General features: G+C 43.9%; 1 protein-coding gene across 2 annotated transcripts in view; it reads left to right on the forward strand.

Moving 5' to 3' along the window:
• The window catches only part of VPS53 (VPS53 subunit of GARP complex), a 148,292-nt gene that overhangs the window by 98,538 nt on the left and 30,353 nt on the right, over positions 1-19,401 (forward strand). For both annotated transcript variants that reach the window (XM_072639900.1, XM_072639901.1), the window contains exons 13-15: positions 981-1,075; positions 14,614-14,856; positions 16,254-16,401. In XM_072639900.1, coding sequence (XP_072496001.1) covers positions 981-1,075; positions 14,614-14,856; positions 16,254-16,401 — 486 coding nt within the window. The remainder of the gene's footprint in view (positions 1-980; positions 1,076-14,613; positions 14,857-16,253; positions 16,402-19,401) is intronic.

Raw genomic sequence — 19,401 nt, forward strand, 5'->3', positions numbered from 1 at the left:
ACTGTTAAACTCAGGGCCATTGTAAGTGACCGTGGGCTCCCATTGACTGCCCCTCCCCCTCTCTTTACCCCACCCCCTTCTTCTTCCCCCAAAAATCTGCAGCCTGGAACACTCAGGATATAGCTAGGGCTAAGTAAAGAGATGACCAGAATGTGTGTTAAATTAACTTAGCTTCTGGTGAACATGATCAGTTCTTCAGAAATGTGTTGGCCATTCCTTCTCTGTGCAGTCAGATCATGGGAAATAGTCCCACCAGCCCTCATCCTGAGGGTTTCACTTCATGTATACTTTTTTGTTGTATTTGTTAAGAGATATAATTGGTTCAGTTTAACAGAGTGTTTATGAATGTCCAGTTATAGTGGAAAGAGTCTTAGACTTGAAGTCAGAGGATGAAAGAGCCTTGGATTCTAGTTGCAACTCTTCAGGTGGCTTGAATAAGTCACTTTTCTCTGGTCTCAGGGTCTTCACCCATAAAATCAGGGGGTTGGACAGATTATCTTTAAAATCCCTTCTAGCTTGACTAGTCTGAGAGAATTCTGTTAGCAAGGCCACTTAGTTCAAGGCCTGGATGACAGTGATAAATCTGAACGCCTAGAGGAACAAAGGTGATATGTAGGAATTTTAAGACTCCCTGTTTATTTTCAGAGCAACATTTGGAAAGGAGTGAATTCATGGGTGTACATTTACCATCTGTGTGCCTGTCTAGACGGCTTGTGGAGAGTCACTGAAGTGCTTTGTCAAACTGTTGGTAAACGGAAGACCCGTTATCAAAGTAACACTAAAGCTTGGGGGGACATAACAAGCAGATGATGCTGACTAAGCGCTCACTTACCGTACCCCTGGTTTCAGTCAGCTGCAGCGGAAGGCTTGCAATCACTTAGTTTTGTCAGGGGCTGGGAGTGGGTTCGAGGGGCTCTTGTCTTTGGAGCTGCTTGGAAGTGGCCAGCCATTGCTCACATGCTGCCTTTTTGACTCCCCAGCCAAAGAAGCCAAAAGTCCCAGAAAACCCATTTCATGGAATCATTTCCAAGTGCTTTGAGCCTCATCTCTACGTGTATATTGAATCCCAGGACAAGTGAGTTTTGAGCATTTTGTGTTCTTTTTCTTACCTGTGCATTTTGGTCTCTAACCAACTGTTAGATCTGCCTACAGTCTGCTTTCTGCGTTTAATGTTACAGAGGTGTAGCCTCTTCCAGGTGTTAGAGGAGAGAGACAGCAGGCCAGGGCCCCTGAAAATCTGTTAAGGGCATTTCATTTCCTGAACGTTAGTAGCTGTGAATTTTACAATTTGTTGTACATATAAATCACAGGTGCTTTCGTGGGTCTCTCGAGAACCTGCAACAAGGCCCCTATCCCCTCACCTCTGTAGCATGGGTGCCTCTCACAGTCGGCTCCATGCCTTTCAAGACGTAGGACATTTTTAGGTGCTACGCATTTGGGGAATGCAGGAAGGAGGAAAGTGTGCCATCTCACATGGATGCTGTTTGCAGACACCCAGGCTGAGAAGGAGACAAAAAGCATTTTGCCAATCCACAGCATGAATATGATTACCGTGTTAAATGTCAAAGGCAGATGAGAGCCCTGCTCCAGGCTTTGCCCTGGTGGAGCAAGCTGCTGTTAGCTACTTTATGTCAGGGGACAGATTTCCAAAAGATCTCTTTTCTAGCTGAGCTGCTGCTGCTCCTGCTGAGGGTGTCTAGTAGATCTTTGAAGGAAGAGCAAGGAGGATTCTCTAGTGGGGAGGAATTGCAGGGGAGGGTTGCAGGCAGAAGGGAAGACACAGGAAAATATTTAACTTCTGAGCTTAAAATGATTTTCTAGGCTTTGGCAGACTCCTGTTTCCTGGACTATTGCAAGAGTTGAACTATATGAGGGGAAAAAAAAATGTACTTGCTACCCTCTGCAGAGAAGATTATGCAGTAGGGCAGTATTATCTCTCATGTGCTTTTCATAGAATTCTGTTTTTCTGTCTTTCCTCTTCCCCTAGTAACGGAAATATTTCTTATTAGAATTGTAATCCCAGAAAATGCATTTTGAATGCAAGTTGGTACACTTAAAAAAATTCTTTTGTGCTCAGTTTCTGCCCTCTTGATTGCACTTTTAAAACATCTCTTCCTGCTGTTTGATCATTCCTGGCAGTTCAACCTAAAGGCAGTGGGCAGGTAGGCTAGTGAAGTCCTTTATTTCCACATCTTTTTGTTTTGACTGAAAATAATTGAGCCTTTTTATGCTGGCAGATTGTTCACCCATTCAGCAAACTCTGGACTTGGAGCTCTGAAGATGATTTCAGAGGCACTGCTGAAAAATGAAGTCATTGATTGTATTGGAATATTAAGTTGCAGAGAAATCTGTGCCCTTTCCCTCTTCCCCGCCCCAGACTAGAGATCAGATTCTACCTTGGTTCCAGACCCGAAACTTCTGATTACCCTGGTCTGATATCACCTAACTACTCATTTTCCAAAAGCCTGAATGGCATAGATTGAAATGCACAAAGCATGTGCTTGTGAACGCTATGGCTTGGACCTGAAACCAACTTGACTTTCCCAGAGATATATTCCTATCGGCATGGCTCTGATCTCCACTCTTCTCTTTTGACCGAGGGGTCTCATAAAGCACTCATTGTTTGTGATGCTTTGGGCAGGAGCCAGATATCTCCTCTAGAGGTTCTCCTTTTCCCTTGTGAAAAATGAAGTACTGACTGCTCTGACTGCTGTTGTCCTCACTATGGGGATGTTACTGTAGCATCAGGAAAGCAGCAGAAGTTGTTCATAAAAGACCAGTGGGCTGGGATAGGTAATGCTCCTGTAGATCTGAGCAGGCAGCAGGAGTCCTAGAATAACAGAATCTTAAAACTGGAAGGGCCCTCAGAGGTCATCTGGTTCAGTCCACTTCTTTTATAGAGAGAAACTGAGGTCCAAAGATGTTAAGTGATTTGCACCTAATAAGTACTAGGACCTGGGTTGGAACCTAGGTTCTCTTGGTGCTATTTTCAGTTCCCTTTCATGTCAAACGAAGGTGTTGAATTAGGTCACTTTAAAGTTTCCTTCTGGTACAGGCATTCTGTTAATAAATCCTAAGAATAAATGCTTAGAGGTAAGATGGAGGAAATTTACTGCTTTTGATTTCTTCTACTCACTCCCTTTTCTATCCTTCCTTGAGCAGCTCAGCCAGTGACAGCTGAGTCCCTGGCCTCACCCTGCCTAAGCTGGGAGGCAGTTTTTCACTCCCTTTTTCTCTCTCACCCTCAGTCCTATCAGTAGCTAAATCTTGTTGATCCTGCCTCCGGAATATGTCTTATGTATGTCTCCTTTTGTCCACTCACTGTCCACCTCCATCCTCAGTCAGGCTAGATTTTCACAATAATCTCCTCACTGGTTTTTAGCCTGTTGTCTCCTTTAAGCTTTGCTCCTCCAGTCTGTCCTTCCCACAGCTTTCAAAATAATTTTGCTAAGGTGCAGGACCTTTTCAAAAACTTATAGTTTTTTATGGTTCCCTATTGCCTCTGAGATAAAAGGCAAATTCGCTAGCCTGGTATTGGAGGCACGTCACTGTCTCCCTCCAAACCACGTTTTCAGCTTTTTTGGATGTGATTCCCTTCATTATGCCTCCCTTCATCTACGATGAAGGGAATGCTTGTCCCTTCCCCAATTCTGTCCTGAACTCTCTTGTCCCTGTGCCTTTGTGTAGGCCATCCATTGGATCTAGAATGTGTTCTTTCTATATTTCCACAAGTTGTAATCCTTCTGTCACTTCAAGGCTCACACAGGAGTCATTTCCTCCATAAAGACTTCCTTGATCTCTCTTTCCTTTCCTCCCATTGGAAAGCCAGTCTGCCTATTGGCAGATTTTTTCAATCATGCTTTTCTCTTATCACATTTTACTTGGTCTCATACTTGTTTGTGAACATATTACACTGTCCCTATTAAATTGTAATTATGACTCCCTGGAGTGACGAACTGTTGCATGTGTTTCTTTGAAGTTCTTGAGCTTTGTCAAATAGGTGTGATGGGTATGGGGTAGTTTGGAATGTCTCCTTTCTCGCTGGCGTAAGTGGAGGAGGCTGCTTCAACCTTGGGCACACCAGAGGCATCCTGAAGCTGGGTACTTCTCTTAGACACCTTCTGAACCACCTCAGAGGGCAAAATAGAGTGAGTGATGGGGAGATGAGAGGTAGGCTGATATGTCATGGAAGCAGTGTATGGAAAGAGAAAGAGCAGTGTGCAGTGGGAAAACAGATGTTTCTGAGGGGAGGACACCAGACAGGTCAGTGTGAAGGTGACAGAGACAGTGAGGTTGGAGGTATGATGATCAGGAAGAGGAGAGCAGTGGTTATCAACTGCAAGGCCTCAGGATTGGCGATTACCATTGCCTGCCCTCTGCCCTTCTCCTCAAAGAGTCTTTGAATCTCATTTAAAGAAAAGAGTGGCTACTGCCTTCAGCACCTTAAGCCTCAGGCTTCCCCCACTCTTCTTCTTACCTTTCTGATTCCTACTCACCAAAGCAAGCAAGACTGTCTCCATGGTAGTTCATGGTCATCCCCTGCATGGTTCTTGTCTGTGTCCTTCCAGCAACCTCCATAGCGGATCTGCACAGTGCATTGGAGGCCTTCTCCAGGTCTTTGAGTATTTCCTCAGTATCAGTGTACCACTCAGACTTAGAGCCACATATGTCTTTGCTTTCATTGGATGACCAGCCTGGATCCTGACGAAAGTCAATTTGCCTTGTTTACACATTTTTCAGTGCCTACCCCCATATGTCTATTAACCTGACTCCATGTGTACTTCCTGAGCTCTTTGAAGATAGAGAGTACTTCTTTTCAATCTTTTGCCTTTTCCTTAGGTGCCTGGCACAGTGTTCTGTAGGTGTTCAGTCAACGTTGCTAACTGTATACATTCCGTTGCTGTTAATTTCATTCTAACGTCTCCCCAGCATCCCATTTGGCTTTGAATCCAATTTCCTGAATACCTCTCTAGTGACTGGGAGATCCCAGCAAAAGGTTAGGGAGGGTAATGCTGCTAGTGTCTGAAGGAGACCAGAACCAGGCTCTTTGAGCATAGCCCATAGGGAAGAGGTATCCAGTTACAGAGTGATCCCTTTGGCCATCTCTTTTAGCAGTTCTATGTAGGCCTTCTCTTAATTCCTAGGACCTGAAATTGAAAAATATTAGCCACAATCTGTGAATTATTTTGGAACTGTGCTCCAAAAGCAGCGTTACTGTGCATGTCCTTTGACCCAGTGATATTTCTATAGGCCTGTACCCAAAAAAAATCAAAGAAAGAGGAAAGGGACTCATGTACAAAAATTTCTTATAGTATCCCTTTTTATAGTTACAAGGAACTGAAGAAGTGCCCTTTATTTGAGAAACGGCTGAATAAATTATGATAAGTAAATATAATGAGATATTGTTGCAACACAAAAAATTGAGGGCAGATGGTATCAGAGGAAGCTGGGAAAACTTGAATGAAATTGATGCAGATTGAAATTGGCGGAAACAGAACAAGTTATACAGTAACAACAACGTCATCAAATGACAACTTTGAAAGACTGAAGAACTCTAACTAGTCCGATGACCATCTATAACTCCAAAGAACCATTCTGACTGAAAGACAATAGACTTGGGTACAGGAGGAGGCTTACCTTTAGACGTAGCCAATGTGGAAATTTGTTTTGCTTTACTATGCATGATTGTTTTACGTTTTCCCCCAGTAGGTTGATGGGGTGGAGTAGAGAAACTTATTTTTTGTTCATTTAAAAAAACACAAGTATATTTATATATATATGTATAGGCCCATATATAGACATGTACGTGTGTGAGAGAGAGACAGAGACAGAGAGAGAGAGCACGAGTGCACAAGACATACATTTTTGGACATGGCCAGTGACTCTGAGTTTTTGTTATAAGGTCTTGTCTCTCCCTACAACTCCCCTAACTCTGTGGTGAGGTGGGAGATTGGAGAAAACATAAATGCCTGTTAGTTGAACCAAAAAGAAAGTGAAATGAAAATGACATTTTTTTAAAAAAGGAAAAATATTAGCTGCTAGATATCATGATTTTTCTTATTTCTTATTTACACTCAAGGAAAAAGGTAATGGGTCTTTTATACCTGAGATTATATACTTTCCATTTATAATGGAAAAATTTCATTTTTCCTCTCTCCTTTTGCTTGGGTCACCTTTGCCGTAATCAGGTGAGAGATAGTGTCTTCTATTGGGAGAAACTGGGCTTTTCATATGAATTCTTTTTCCGTACTTCACCTGCCTGCTGCACTTCTGCTGCCATTATCTTTAATCCCAGGATACTTTCATTATCTCTGCTTCCACTATTTAGAAATCACAGTGCTATCTCGAGAAATATCTTCAGATGCCTATATAAGTCTCAACTTAAGCTAAATTTTCACTGCCTAAGCTTCAGGGAAGAAAGCACTGACAGCTGCATACCTGCATTGTCTTCTTGTCACCAGAAAAGAAGTCTGGGTAACACAGAGGAAGTGGATTTGTGTTACTGCAGCAGTGGTGAAGCCCTGCTATTGGAAGCATCTCAAAGGAGAGAGAGATGAATGGGACACTAAAGAAATAACAACTAGTATTAGTAATCAGACCACTTCTTGGATTTGCAATCATACTGAGAGCAGCCAGGAGCTTAGGAGGCCTTTTCAGTACCTACTGAGCCCCCTCTTTGACCTTCATTGATAGGTGAAGGAGATAGGTCTGAATTGTCACCTGACAATTACATGGATTCAGGTATTACACAAATTGAGCAAGCTCCTCCACAGAGCAACTCTTAGAGAAATAGCCTGACCCTCTCAGATTAACTTCTAATGGTTTTTTCCTGTGACCCTTAATAGGACCTTGGAGTATTTCAGTATCCCAGCAATGTGCAGATACCAGGTTTCCAGGTGTACCTGTCACTGCTGCTGCAGTGCCTCATATATGTGTGGCCTCTGAACAAATGTATGTGTGTTCAACCTTCATTGCCAAAGATGACTATTCCATTGGAGAAATGATGACATGACTTGCACTTGACTTTGTTTTAAGTGAGGGAGGCTTGTGCAGGTCACCAGCCTCACTTCTCCAGAGTCATCTGAATCCAGTGACCAGATATTCATCAGGATGACTGGAGATGACCCAGGATGAGGCATTTGGGGTTAAGTGACTTGCCCAAGGTCACACAGCTAGTGAGTATCAAGTGTCTGAGGTGAGATTTGAACTCAGGTCCTCCTGACTCCTGCACTGGTGCTTTATCCACTGCACCACCTAGCTGCCCTCTTTGAACAAAAATACTCACTTGGACCTCCAGGATGTGGGTACTCCCTCTGAAATGCACATTGCAGCAGGCCCTCTCATTCCTGTGACTTTTGCTCATAGGTTGTCCAGAGATTGCTTGAAAAAAGAAACCCTAAACCTTTGTTTTCTATTTTTAAAAAACTTAGCTAAGAATTTTGTATCTTTATCAGTCATGTTGTGAAATGTTTAAAAGACTTTATTTTTTAAATCGTCCAGATGCACATTATTTGCTGATAAGAGTGTGTTTTGGGAACATAATATCAGTCTTCTATAAAAGTCTTTGTTTTGTGGCACCAAGCGAAAGCAAAGGGAAGGGAAGACTGATCAGCAGTACTGATGGAGGGGAATGAGAGTCTGTAGTTGGGTGGTAGCAGTGCAAATCGCGAAGAGAGGAAAATGGGAACAGTATTGCAGAGGTGAGAGGATTTGGCAGAATGAAAGGGAGGAGCTAAAGATAATGCCCACACCTGGATGGTTGGGTCAGTCTTGGTGCCATTGAAGGAAATAGAGGAGTCTTAGACTTCTTTTTACCTACCCCAGCACGCAACAGAGGTCCTTGTGGGCCCTTGATACGTATTTATGGCTTTGGTTTGATTTGATCAGCTACTCAAAGTGAATGACATAGTCTTAACTTCCCTCATTTCCAGTAGATCGCTATCGCTTCTATCACTTTTTTTTTATCATGAAACCTAAACTGGCTCCACTGCTCTCCCATACTTGGCCTTTGGGCTAGAGAGAGGCTTAATGGGGGGAAAGAATTCTCTGACTAATTTGTGCCCCTTCGAAGAAGATGAAAGGTAGCACTGGCACAATAAAACCAAAATGTGGGAACTGGATGGGTAGCCCACAATATGTAGGAAATTGCTGGAGTTAGAAGCTAAAATGTATTATATTATCTGTAGTCTCTGAAAAATATTCATCTATAATACAACTCACTCGTGTTGGGGCTGAAGGAGGGAGCAGATGAGTAAGTTTTCCGACTGACTTCTTGAGAAACAGGTGAGTAATTATCAGAAGAAAATCCCAGTGCTCTGTCCCTGGTCAGGTTTGCATTCCGGACCTGGAGGTCAGAGGCTTTTAAGCAGAAGGTTGGCACAGCTTCTCCTGCTCTCATCATCTCACACAGTCCTGGAGATCCAGTCAGTCAGATGTTTACTGAGCACCTGCCTTGTGGTCTCGCTTTGTATTAAGGTGCTATGGGGGACTCCCCACCTCCCCATATAGGACCCTGACCATGCCCTCAAGGTTCTAATTCCTTTTTCCTGAGCTGTAGAAACAACAGTTACATGAAACTGGATTTGGAGATTAGGCTGCCTACGTAATCACTATAAGAGTCATTTTCTTGCTTTGGGTCTTCTTTTTCCTCCTGTGTAAAATGGGATGGGACTAAGGGGATGTCTCAGGTCCCTCCTACCTCTTCCATACAGTGTGACCAGGAACTAAATATTCAGATGTCTGTGTGATGATACGTGTGGTAAACACAATAATTTGGAGATAGGAGAGAGAAAAAAAGCAGCCAGTTAATCATCAAGTATTTATTGAGTGCTTACTCTGTGTAAGGTGCTAGGAAAAAGAGCCCAAAGGATGACATGATCCCAGCTGTCATCAGTGTGGGCAGCCAGTGGCCCTCAGGCCAGACTTGAAGGATGGGGCATTTGGAAAAGAGAGGACCACGTTAGCAAGGAGAAGCAGATTAAATGAAAGCAAGAGACAGGAACAAAAATGGTATTTCATTTTTAACATTCATTTTTGTTAAATTTTGAGTTCCAAATTCTCTCTTTCTCCCCCCCACCCCTCCCCCACCCTTGTGAAGGCAAAAAATATGATCTTAATTATACATGTGAAATCATGCAAAACATATTTCCATGCTACCCATGTGGCAAAAACAAAACAAAACAAGAAACCCCAAGAAAAATAAAGAAGGTTTAAAATTTATGCCTTCAATATACCAGCTCTTTCTCTGGAGGTGGATGGCATTTTTTATCATAAGTCCTTTGGAATTGCCTTGGATCATTGTATTGCTGAGAATACCCAAGTCATTCGCAGTTGATCATCATACAATGTTACTGTTATCATGTACAAGGTTCTCCTGGTTCTGATCACTTCACTTTGTATCAGTTCATATAAAGTCTTCCCGAGTTTTTCTGAAATCATATTTCTGGCCATTTCTTATAACTTAATATTATTCCATCACAATCATATACCACAGCTTGTTCAGTCATTGCCCAGTTAGTAATAATTCCCAGCTCTTGGGGGCGGAACCAAGATGGCGGAGTAGAAAGACACACATACGCTAGCTCCAAAGCCACAGCCCATAAAATATCTAAAAAAGAACTCCCAACAAAATCTGGAGCAGTAGAAGCCACAGAACAACGGAGCAGACAAGATTTCTGTTCCAGAGAGCCTGAAAACCTCTCGCAAAAGGTCCATCGTGCTGCGGACCCGGAGCCGAGCCCAGCCCTGCCTTGGCTGCGCACCGAGAGGAGCGGATCCGAGCAGGCTTCAGGGACAGAATCTCCAGCGGCCGCACAAGTCCACCCACGGACCCCCAAAGGTTAGTGAGAGGGTCTTCTCGGCTTGCCAAGAGGGGAGAGGAGTACCCCCATAACTCAGGCCCCCTCAGGAGGCAGCAGCAGAGGCGGCAGCTGACCAGGGCTCCCCAAGCAGGTAGGAGCCCGCATCCATTGTTGAAGGTCTCTGCATAAACCCCCTGAGGGAACTGAGGTGGCCCAGCCCCAATCTGAGCACCTGAACTTAATCTCACACTGAATAGCAGCCCCGCCCCCGCCAAAGCTCTGAGGCTGGGAAGCAGCATTTGAATCTCAGACCCCAAGAGCTGGCTGGGCAGATCTGGAGGCCAAGTGGGTGTGAAGAGAATATTCAGAAGTCAAGTCACTGACTTGGAAAATGCCCAGAAAAGGGAAAAAAAATAAGACTATAGAAGGTTACTTTCTTGGTGAACAGGTATTTCCTCCCTTCCTTTCTGATGAGGAAGAACAATGCTTACCATCAGGCAAAGACACAGAAGTCAAGGCTTCTGTATCCCAGCCCACTCAATGGGCTCAGGCCATGGAAGAGCTCAAAAAGGATTTTGAAAATCAAGTTAGAGAGGTGGAGGAAAAGCTGGGAAGAGAAATGAGAGACATGCAGTCAAAGCATGAACAGCAGGTCAGCACCCTGCTAAAGGAGACCCAAAAAAATGCTGAAGAAAATAACACCTTGAAAAATAGGCTAACTCAATTGGCAAAAGAGGTTCAGAAAGCCAATGAGGAGAAGAATGCTTTCAAAAGCAGAATTAGCCAAATGGAAAAGGAGGTTCAAAAGCTCACTGAAGAAAATAATTCTTTCAAAATTAGAATGGAACAGATGGAGGCTAATGACTTTATGAGAAACCAAGAAATCACAAAACAAAACCAAAAGAATGAAAAAATGGAAGATAATGTGAAATATCTCATTGGAAAAACAACTGACCTGGAAAATAGATCCAGGAGAGACAATTTAAAAATTATGGGCCTACCTGAAAGCCATGATCAAAAAAAGAGCCTAGACATCATCTTTCATGAAATTATCAAGGAAAACTGCCCTGAGATTCTAGAACCAGAGGGCAAAATAAGTATTCAGAGAATCCACAGATCACTGCCTGAAAGAGATCCAAAAAGAGAAACTCCTAGGAACATTGTGGCCAAATTCCAGAGTTCCCAGGTCAAGGAGAAAATATTGCAAGCAGCTAGAAAGAAACAATTCAAGTATTGTGGAAATACAATCAGGATAACACAAGATCTAGCAGCTTCTACATTAAGGGATCAAAGGGCATGGAATAGGATATTCCAGAAGTCAAAGGAACTAGGACTAAAACCAAGAATCACCTACCCAGCAAAACTGAGTGTAATACTTCAGGGGAAAAACTGGTCTTTCAATGAAATAGAGGACTTTCAAGCATTCTTGATGAAAAGACCAGAGCTGAAAAGAAAATTTGACTTTCAAACACAAGAATGAAGAGAAGCATGAAAAAATAAACAGCAAAGAGAAATCATAAGGGACTTACTAAAGTTGAACTGTTTACATTCCTACATGGAAAGACAATATTTGTAACTCTTGAAACTATTCAGTATCTGGGTACTGGGTGGGATTACACACACACACACACATGCACACGCACAAGCACACACACATAGAGACAGAATGCACAGAGTGAATTGAAGAGGATGGGATCATATCTTAAAAAAATGAAATCAAGCAGTGAGAGAGAAATATATTGGAAGGAGAAAGGGAGAAATGGAATGGGGCAAATTATCTCTCATAAAAGAGGCAAGCAAAAGACTTATTAGTGGAGGGAAAAAGAGGGTAGGTGAGAGAAAAACATGAAGCTTACTCTCATCACATTCCACTAAAGGAAGGAATAAAATGCACACTCATTTTGGTATGAAAACCTATCTCACAATACAGGAAAGTGGGGGATAAGGGGATAAGCAGGGTCGGGGGGATGATGGAAGGGAGGGCAATGGGAGGAGGGAGCAATCTGAGGTCGACACTCATGGGGAGGGACAGGATCAAAAGAGAGAATAGAAGTAATGGGGGACAGGATAGGATGGAGGGAAATATAGTTAGTCTTATACAACACAACTATTATGGAAGTCATTTGCAAAACTACACAGATTTGGCCTATATTGAATTGCTTGCCTTCCAAAGGGAAGGGGTGGGGAGGGAGGGATGAAGAGAAGTTGGAACTCAAAGTTTTAGGAACAACTGTCGAGTACTGTTCTTGCCACTAGGAAATAAGAAATACAGGTAAAGGGGTATAGGATGGAGACAAGGGCAGAGAGGGATGATAGAAGAGAGAGCAGATTGGTGATCGGGGAAATTAGAATGCTCGGTGTTTTGGGGTGGGGGAGGAGACAAAAGGGGAGAAAATTTGGAACCCAAAATTTTGTTAAAATGAACGTTAAAATTTAAATAAATAAATAAATAAATCCTGACCAAAAAAAAAAAAATAATTCCCAGCTCTTTGTTACCACAAAAAGAACTGCTATAAATATTTTACACACACACACACACACACACACACACACACACATCCTTTTTCTTTGGGATACAGATCTAGTAGTGATATTGCTGGGTCAGAGGGTATGTACAGTTTTATTGACCTTTGGGAATAATTCCAAATTGCTCTCCAAAACTGTTGGATCGTTCACAGCTCCACCAGCAGTGCATTAATGTGCCCCAAAAATGGTATTTCAAGAGAAGGACAACATAGCCAGGAGACCACCCAGTTATGTGAGAGCTGTTGTGTTTGTCCTTCATTGCCAAAGAAGACCATGCCATCCGAGAAATAATGACATGACTTGCACTTGACTGTTTTGAATGAGGGAGGGCTGTGCAGGTCACCAGCCTCACTTCTCCAGAGCCATCTGAATCCAGGATACTCATCAGGATGACTGGAGATAACCCAGGATGCTCTGGGAGACCTTGGGCCCTTTAGGCCAAGGTCTATTCAGGTACTCACATAGGGTGAGGTGTAATGCCCATTCTAGAATCTGCTAAACAGGAGAAGACTGTAAGAATATTCAAATTTTCTCCTTACAACTGGGTGCACCTACAATAAGCCAACAGTCTAACTGGAAGGCCAAGACATGGTCACTAGGAAGTAATTAGTTTTACACGTACCTTTGCTTTATATATTGAGGCACTAAAAAAGCAAAATAGATGGTAAAGATAAGTACAGAAGGTACTGGGGAAGTACAAGATGGGCTGGAGAAATGCTGTAGCCTGAGGCTGATTAGGGAATATGTAAGATGAGGCTAGATCTAGAGGGATGAGCATACTGAACTCTCTAGGCTCAGAAGGGCCAGACCTTGCTCCTCTCTCCAGCCTCCATACCAAACAAAGGACCAGAAGTCTGAAGCTGTTGGAGGGCAGTTAGTTGCTCCACCACATCTGGTTACAATAACCTTTCAGTAACAAAAACGCTTGAATAAAATGTCTGTATTCTTGTGTTTGCGCTAATTGGTGCTGTGTGTGTGAGTGTGTGTGTGTGTGGTTTTTGTCTTTTTCTTCCTGTTTCTTAATGTAAATACTTTTTAAAAGCATAGCTTGGGTTTCTAGAATGCGCCCAGAGTATGTGGAAGGTGGGAAAAGCCCCTTTTGATGACCACATGGAAGAGGGTACCATGCAGTGGCAGAGCTTTGCCACACACTTTTAGATTTCTGCTCTGCTAAGCCCAGACATAGAGCGTGAATGCACATAATAGCTGACGGGGCCAAGGCCCAACTGACAGTATCTTTACATGAAATTAAAGGGCCAATGAAAGGTGTCATTTCCAGAAGTTCACCTGAGATCTTAACTTCCTCAAACCCTCTCCACCTCCATTCCTCAGAACCGTAGGCAGCTTGGGCTGAGAAAGTTCAGGGGCAGGCAGACCTCAAAGAAGCTGAGAACCATGTGGGCCCACTGGCCAAGAGACACCCAAGAGCATGTCAAAAAGAGGGCGACCGTGATGGGAACAACATTGGAGGCTGGACTGCTGATAGCTGGAGAAGGCTTGGGGAAGGCAAGAGAACTTTCTTTGGGCATGCTGTCTCAGAGGAGGGATCAGACTTATTCTTCTTGACCCTCAAGTACAAAACTAGAAGAGACAGGGAACAGATTATTGCTCAGCATAAATAAAACTGTCTACTAAGCTGGCCCAAAGTACAATGTAGACTTTCTTGGAGGGGGAAAGGGGGAGAAGACCTGAGTTTCTCATCACTCAAGGTCTTCACTGGGAGTTTGGATGATTACTTATTGTGAATGATGTCATGGGTAGTCATCATTTGCATAATGGCACTAGACAGCATTTGAAGTTCCTCCCAGTTCTGAGACTGTGTGATTCTAAGTATGGGGGGGCGCGGGCAGGGGAAAATTGATCCTCATGAGTTCTAGACCTGGATTTCCCGTGGGTTTTCTCTGAATTCTAGGTCTCCCTGTGCTTTAGATTTTCCTTTTGTAGAAGCACACCAACATCATATTAGAATTAGTCCCCCTAAAGGGTTGGTTCTGGCCTCAGTTTTGTCACTAAATGACTGTGAAAATAGAAAAATCACTTAAGTTGTCTGGACTTCAGCTCTGCCATCTGTAAAATGGGAAAACTGTAAAATATGCTCCTGTGTGGCAGGGTTCTCATGTGGATGGAAAATGCTTTAAAAAGTACAGAATGCTCTGCAAACACAAGGTTGTTTATTAGTGTCCTTATTGTGAAGTGCTTTTGAAATTATTAGCTCATACAAATATTATTGTTGGTGTTATTTTACCTTCACTGGAAAAAATGACATTTCTTTCTGCCCTCCTTTTAGGAATCTTGGGGAACTGATCGATCGATTTGTGGCTGATTTCAAGGCCCTGGGGCCTCCTAAACCGAATGCGGATGAAGGTGGCGCTGTGCTGCCCAGCTGCGCTGACCTCTTTGTCTATTACAAGAAGTGCATGGTGCAGTGCTCGCAGCTCAGCACTGGGGAGCCCATGATTGCTCTGACTACCATATTCCAGAAGTATCTCCGGGAATATGCTTGGAAAATACTCTCTGGCAATTTACCCAAGTGAGTGCTGTTCTCTTTTCCACTCTTCCTGTGGCGACGCAGGATCTGAATGAGGAGGAGTTATCCTAAATGTTGTACTTAAGACTGGCAAAGAAATTCTCCACTAAACTCACTTCATTGGGAGAAGTACCAGCCAGTAAATAAAGCACTAAATAGTGAACATGAGGGAAGCCAAGGCCTTGATTGGGTTTGCAAGGATCTGAAACAGCTTCCACTTTATTGCAGGCCCTTTGTGCCCGCTGGGGAAAACAACTGTGTGTGGACAGCTTCGTTCAGATCCAAGAGACTGTTGAGTTATTTTGTCATTGATTATTACTTACATTTAATGAGTCATTGACTAGGGCTTGAAAATATTTGGGGTTACTTGGAGATTTTCTTTGTAACCAAACAATCTGCCTCTCAGCTGACTATACATGATCAGTCCCCAGGGCTGTGGTTTGGCCTTCTCCTGTTATCTGTAAAATGTGTTACCTGTGAATGCTCTCTGCATTATTTGGAAAGAAAAATAGAGTATGTGCCAGTACTCGGCTGAGTTCTGTAAGCTCATCATTGTGGAAATCTTGTTTGTCCTCTGACCAGGAGGCTAACTTTATTTTCTTGAATGACTTGAGCTTTCACTAAGTCAGAGTAGGTAGGAAACATTCTAATCCTGTTAGGTCTTCCCTTTAGAAAATGGGTACATCATCAGAATTACAGGAAATTACCTTGGGCCTGAGAATTACTTTACATTTAGCACTCACTCAGTAAACATTTATTGTTAACCTTAGATGATAGTCATATGAGAACTACATGTGTTTTATTGGATATATTGCTTTCCACATGGTAGTCAAGTAGAATGTAAGTTCTTGGAGCTTACAACTGTGTTGTTTTTTTCCTTTGGAATACCAAGCATAGTACCTAGTGTATGTTGTAGGGTCTCAGTAAATGCATGTTGAATTGAACTGTAATGGGTATCCAATTAGTATTGGTTGGTATTTGAACTTCCAAATGCTTCTCTTGTCTAAAGGACTCTGTATCAAAATGCAGAATTTCAGTTCCAGTGCAAAATTATCTGAAAACAATAAACCAGAAACCAATTTCTGTGTCCCTAATGAGTTCTTCCTATCAGAAAATGCCAGGCTAACTAGGCAACCCCTCCAGGCTCTCTAATGATCAAATATAGAGTGAACATCCCACTGTTGACCAGGGAAGATGTGATGTCTGTACTTCCTACAACTGTTGCTCAGAGGATTTAAACAGATGAGGGTCAAGGTAAGGTCAGCAGGAAAGAGGCTTATTAGGTTTGGACTTGGATCAAGTCCATTTGTTTCATGCTTTGTCTTGCAAGCTGTGCTTTTTCCTGCTCAGGAAGCACATTAAGAGTTTGGGCCTTACCACCTCCTCTTCCTCTTCCTCAGGACCACTACCACCAGTGGAGGGCTGACTATCAGTAGTCTCCTCAAGGAGAAGGAGGGCTCAGAAGTGGCCAAGTTCACTCTAGAGGAGCTCTGCCTCATCTGCAGCATCCTCAGCACGGCTGAGTACTGCTTGGCCACAACCCAGCAGGTGAGCAAGCCAATGACCCCTCTTCACCCCCTGACCACTGCACCTCATTTTCAGGGCAAACAAATTGAGCCATTGGGAAAGGCAGTAGGTGCCAGCTCCATACAGTTTAAAGATGCACCTGGTTGATTTTACCAAAGAAACTTAAAAAACGTATTAATTCACTTTGTTTTGACACAAAAGACACTTCCCAAAAGCCACCTAAGCAAACTTTGATTATAAGTCTGTTCCTTCAAAAAAGTTCAAGCAAAATGGAACCTCATTGTGATCCTGCTGTGTGACCTTGGTCAGGTCATAGCTCCCTGGGCTGCTCATTAGTAAAGTGAGGGGTTTGGACTAGGCAGCCTCTGAGGACCCTCCCAACTCTAGATCTGTGAACCTTTAGTTCTTTCACCAGGTAATCTAAGGGCCATTGCTAGCATGTGTCTCTTTCTCTTTTGGTAGCTTCTCAGTTGTCTGTGGATGGGCAGCATGGGCCTTTGACCTTGGATGGTTTTGACTTTGAATGATCTTGTTTAAATTCATAGGCTTGGCAATGGAAAAGTACACAAGAGACACTTTAATGCTAGAGGTTCTGAACCTGAGGCCTGTGATTGTGTTCTTTTTAACATTTGGGTAACTTTTTTAGTACAGTTGGTTTCCTTTCTCATCCTATATATTTTATTTTGTGCATTTAAAAACATCAGAAAGGATCCTTAGGCCACTCCAGACCGCTGCCTGAGGGTCCAGGCACAAAGAAGCTAAAGACTCCTAGATGCAATTAGATCTAATCAAATCCTCCCATTTTGCAGAGGAGGCTAGTGAAGTGCTGAGAGGTTAAATAACACAGGGGATGAGTAGCAGACAGAGATTCAAGCCTGGGACCTGTTATCACAAAGCTTTCCCATCCACCTCACTGCTTCTCTTCTCCAGCTTGAACCTGTGAATATACACAGCTCTTTTATTAGCAGAGGCTACCCCTGGTGGGCAATGACTGAGCAGGGGAGCCCAGTGGGTGGCTCAGGGCATGCCCTCCCCCTGAAAGTGGGTCACTGGCATCCCCTCATACAAGAAGGACTGATGTGCCTGGTAACACCAGCATCCTTGTGGAAAGGGGCTGTGCTAATGCTTCGCCTTTAGCCATGATGAGGCACTGCCAGTGATTCCATTCTCAGGAGTGATACCCACCAGAGGGAGGTCCCTGGAGATTTGCGTCTGTCTCCTGAAGTTGACATCGCATCCTTGCTCTGCCTAAACAAGCAACTTGTGTTTGGGACTATGACGTCCAGGATGTGCGTTGCAGGAAAGGCTGACGACTGTTTGTTGGAGCCACCAGAAGTGGCCGCATCTCAGTAAGCGGAGGAGGCCGAAGAAGAGCCTTCTCTTTGTACCTTTCTGGCCTCAGCATGAAGCTCACCAGAGGCTGTTGGGGGGCCAAGAGGATGACTGTTAAAGGCTCAGCCTTTTCCTCCTGTTTGGGCTGATTCTTTATGTTTGTCTGGGTTGAAGGAAGATTGACATAAATTATTACAGAGTTGATGTAACTCGTAGTTCTTGTATGCCAAAGGAAGAACATATGAGGCCAAATAGAAAGTGTTCCCTAGAGACTTCACTCTTCATGTTGACCCAGTGAAAAGCAGACATGGAGTGGTTGGAGGGGAGGAAGCCGTTAGCAGTAATGTTGGGGGGAAGGGGACAGGGGATTTGGTTGTATGGGGCTGTCCGATGAATGACCTACAAAGAGTTGAAAACAGCAGTCTGCAGCAGTGCGTGTGACTGCCTGGGAGATACAGCTTCACAACTTTCTTGTTACAAGCAGCCTTGTTTGGTTTTCCCAAAGCCTTGGGTTCGCAGCAGTGGCAGGGTTACGTGGGTTGATGCAGAAGTCCCTGAGTTGACCAATTAAGCCTGAAAGCAATGGAGAAGCGGGGTGTGCCAATGGCCACCTGCCATCTTTTCCCTCCCCCACTTGAAATGCCTGTGAGTCAGTGGGGAGGGAAGGAAGCCTTGTGGGGATTTCCAGCCGTGCCCCTCTCCTTCCTGAAAATAGCCACAGGCTGCAGGAGGGGCCCAGAAGGCAGCTGCCCCCAAGCATTAGGGCAGCAGGGGGAGCCTGTGCCTAGAGTCAGGGAGAGGGCCAGGAAGGGGAATCAGAAGAGAAGGAAGAAGTAAGGGAGGCATGCCTAAGGGGGCTACGTGGAAAGTCCCATTGTTGTACATCACCTTCATCTACTCCAGAAACAGGAAATGGAGCTAAGAGAAGAAACTTGGCTCCACTTTCCTTCTCACTGACCTTTTCTGTAGGAAACCCTCATCCTTACCAGCACAGTCATCATGGGGAATAGGAGGGCTGTCTGTGTCCCATCTCTGATGACTAAAGCCAGTTGTCTCTGGCATATGCAGCACATTGCTAGAAGCATGGCCTAAGGGAAGGTTCCAAGATGAGAGCCTGATCTGAGGCTTCAGTCAAGTTGATCTGGTGGCTGCAAAGGGTGCACACAGTGAGGACAGGGCTTCTCCAGTTCCCAGGCATCTTTGGAGAGTCTTGGAGTTCCTAGTCTAGAGCATTTTTCTTCTGAGATGTTGGGAGAAAGTAGAACCAGAAAACCCGTGGTTCCCACTCACCTCTACAAAAGTTCCCAAGTTGCAGCATGTGCAGTGGCCACACCCCGATAAACTGTTTCAGCAGACAGACCAAACTAGGTTGAGGGTAACCAAGGGTTCTCAAATCCATTGGTGAGTTACGGGTGTATCTACCCCAAGCATGTGAAGACTTCCTCTGGTGGGATGAACGGATGAGAACAATTTGTTCCAGTGGCCATGAAGACAGCTGAAAAAGGCGATGTGGAACGCTTAGAGCTTAGTTAGACACCGAAGAAGCCAAGGTCATCTACGGCATCCTGAGCCATCCCAGCCATCTTGACTCTGTCCTGCCACTAGACTATGATGACTCAGGAGGAGAGGGTGAGGCTGATGACTTCGTGTAACTCTGCCTCACTTAAATCCAATTTACACACGAATCAA

Source organism: Notamacropus eugenii, chromosome 2 (assembly GCF_028372415.1).
Source record: "Notamacropus eugenii isolate mMacEug1 chromosome 2, mMacEug1.pri_v2, whole genome shotgun sequence".
NCBI classification, from domain to species: domain Eukaryota; kingdom Metazoa; phylum Chordata; class Mammalia; order Diprotodontia; family Macropodidae; genus Notamacropus; species Notamacropus eugenii.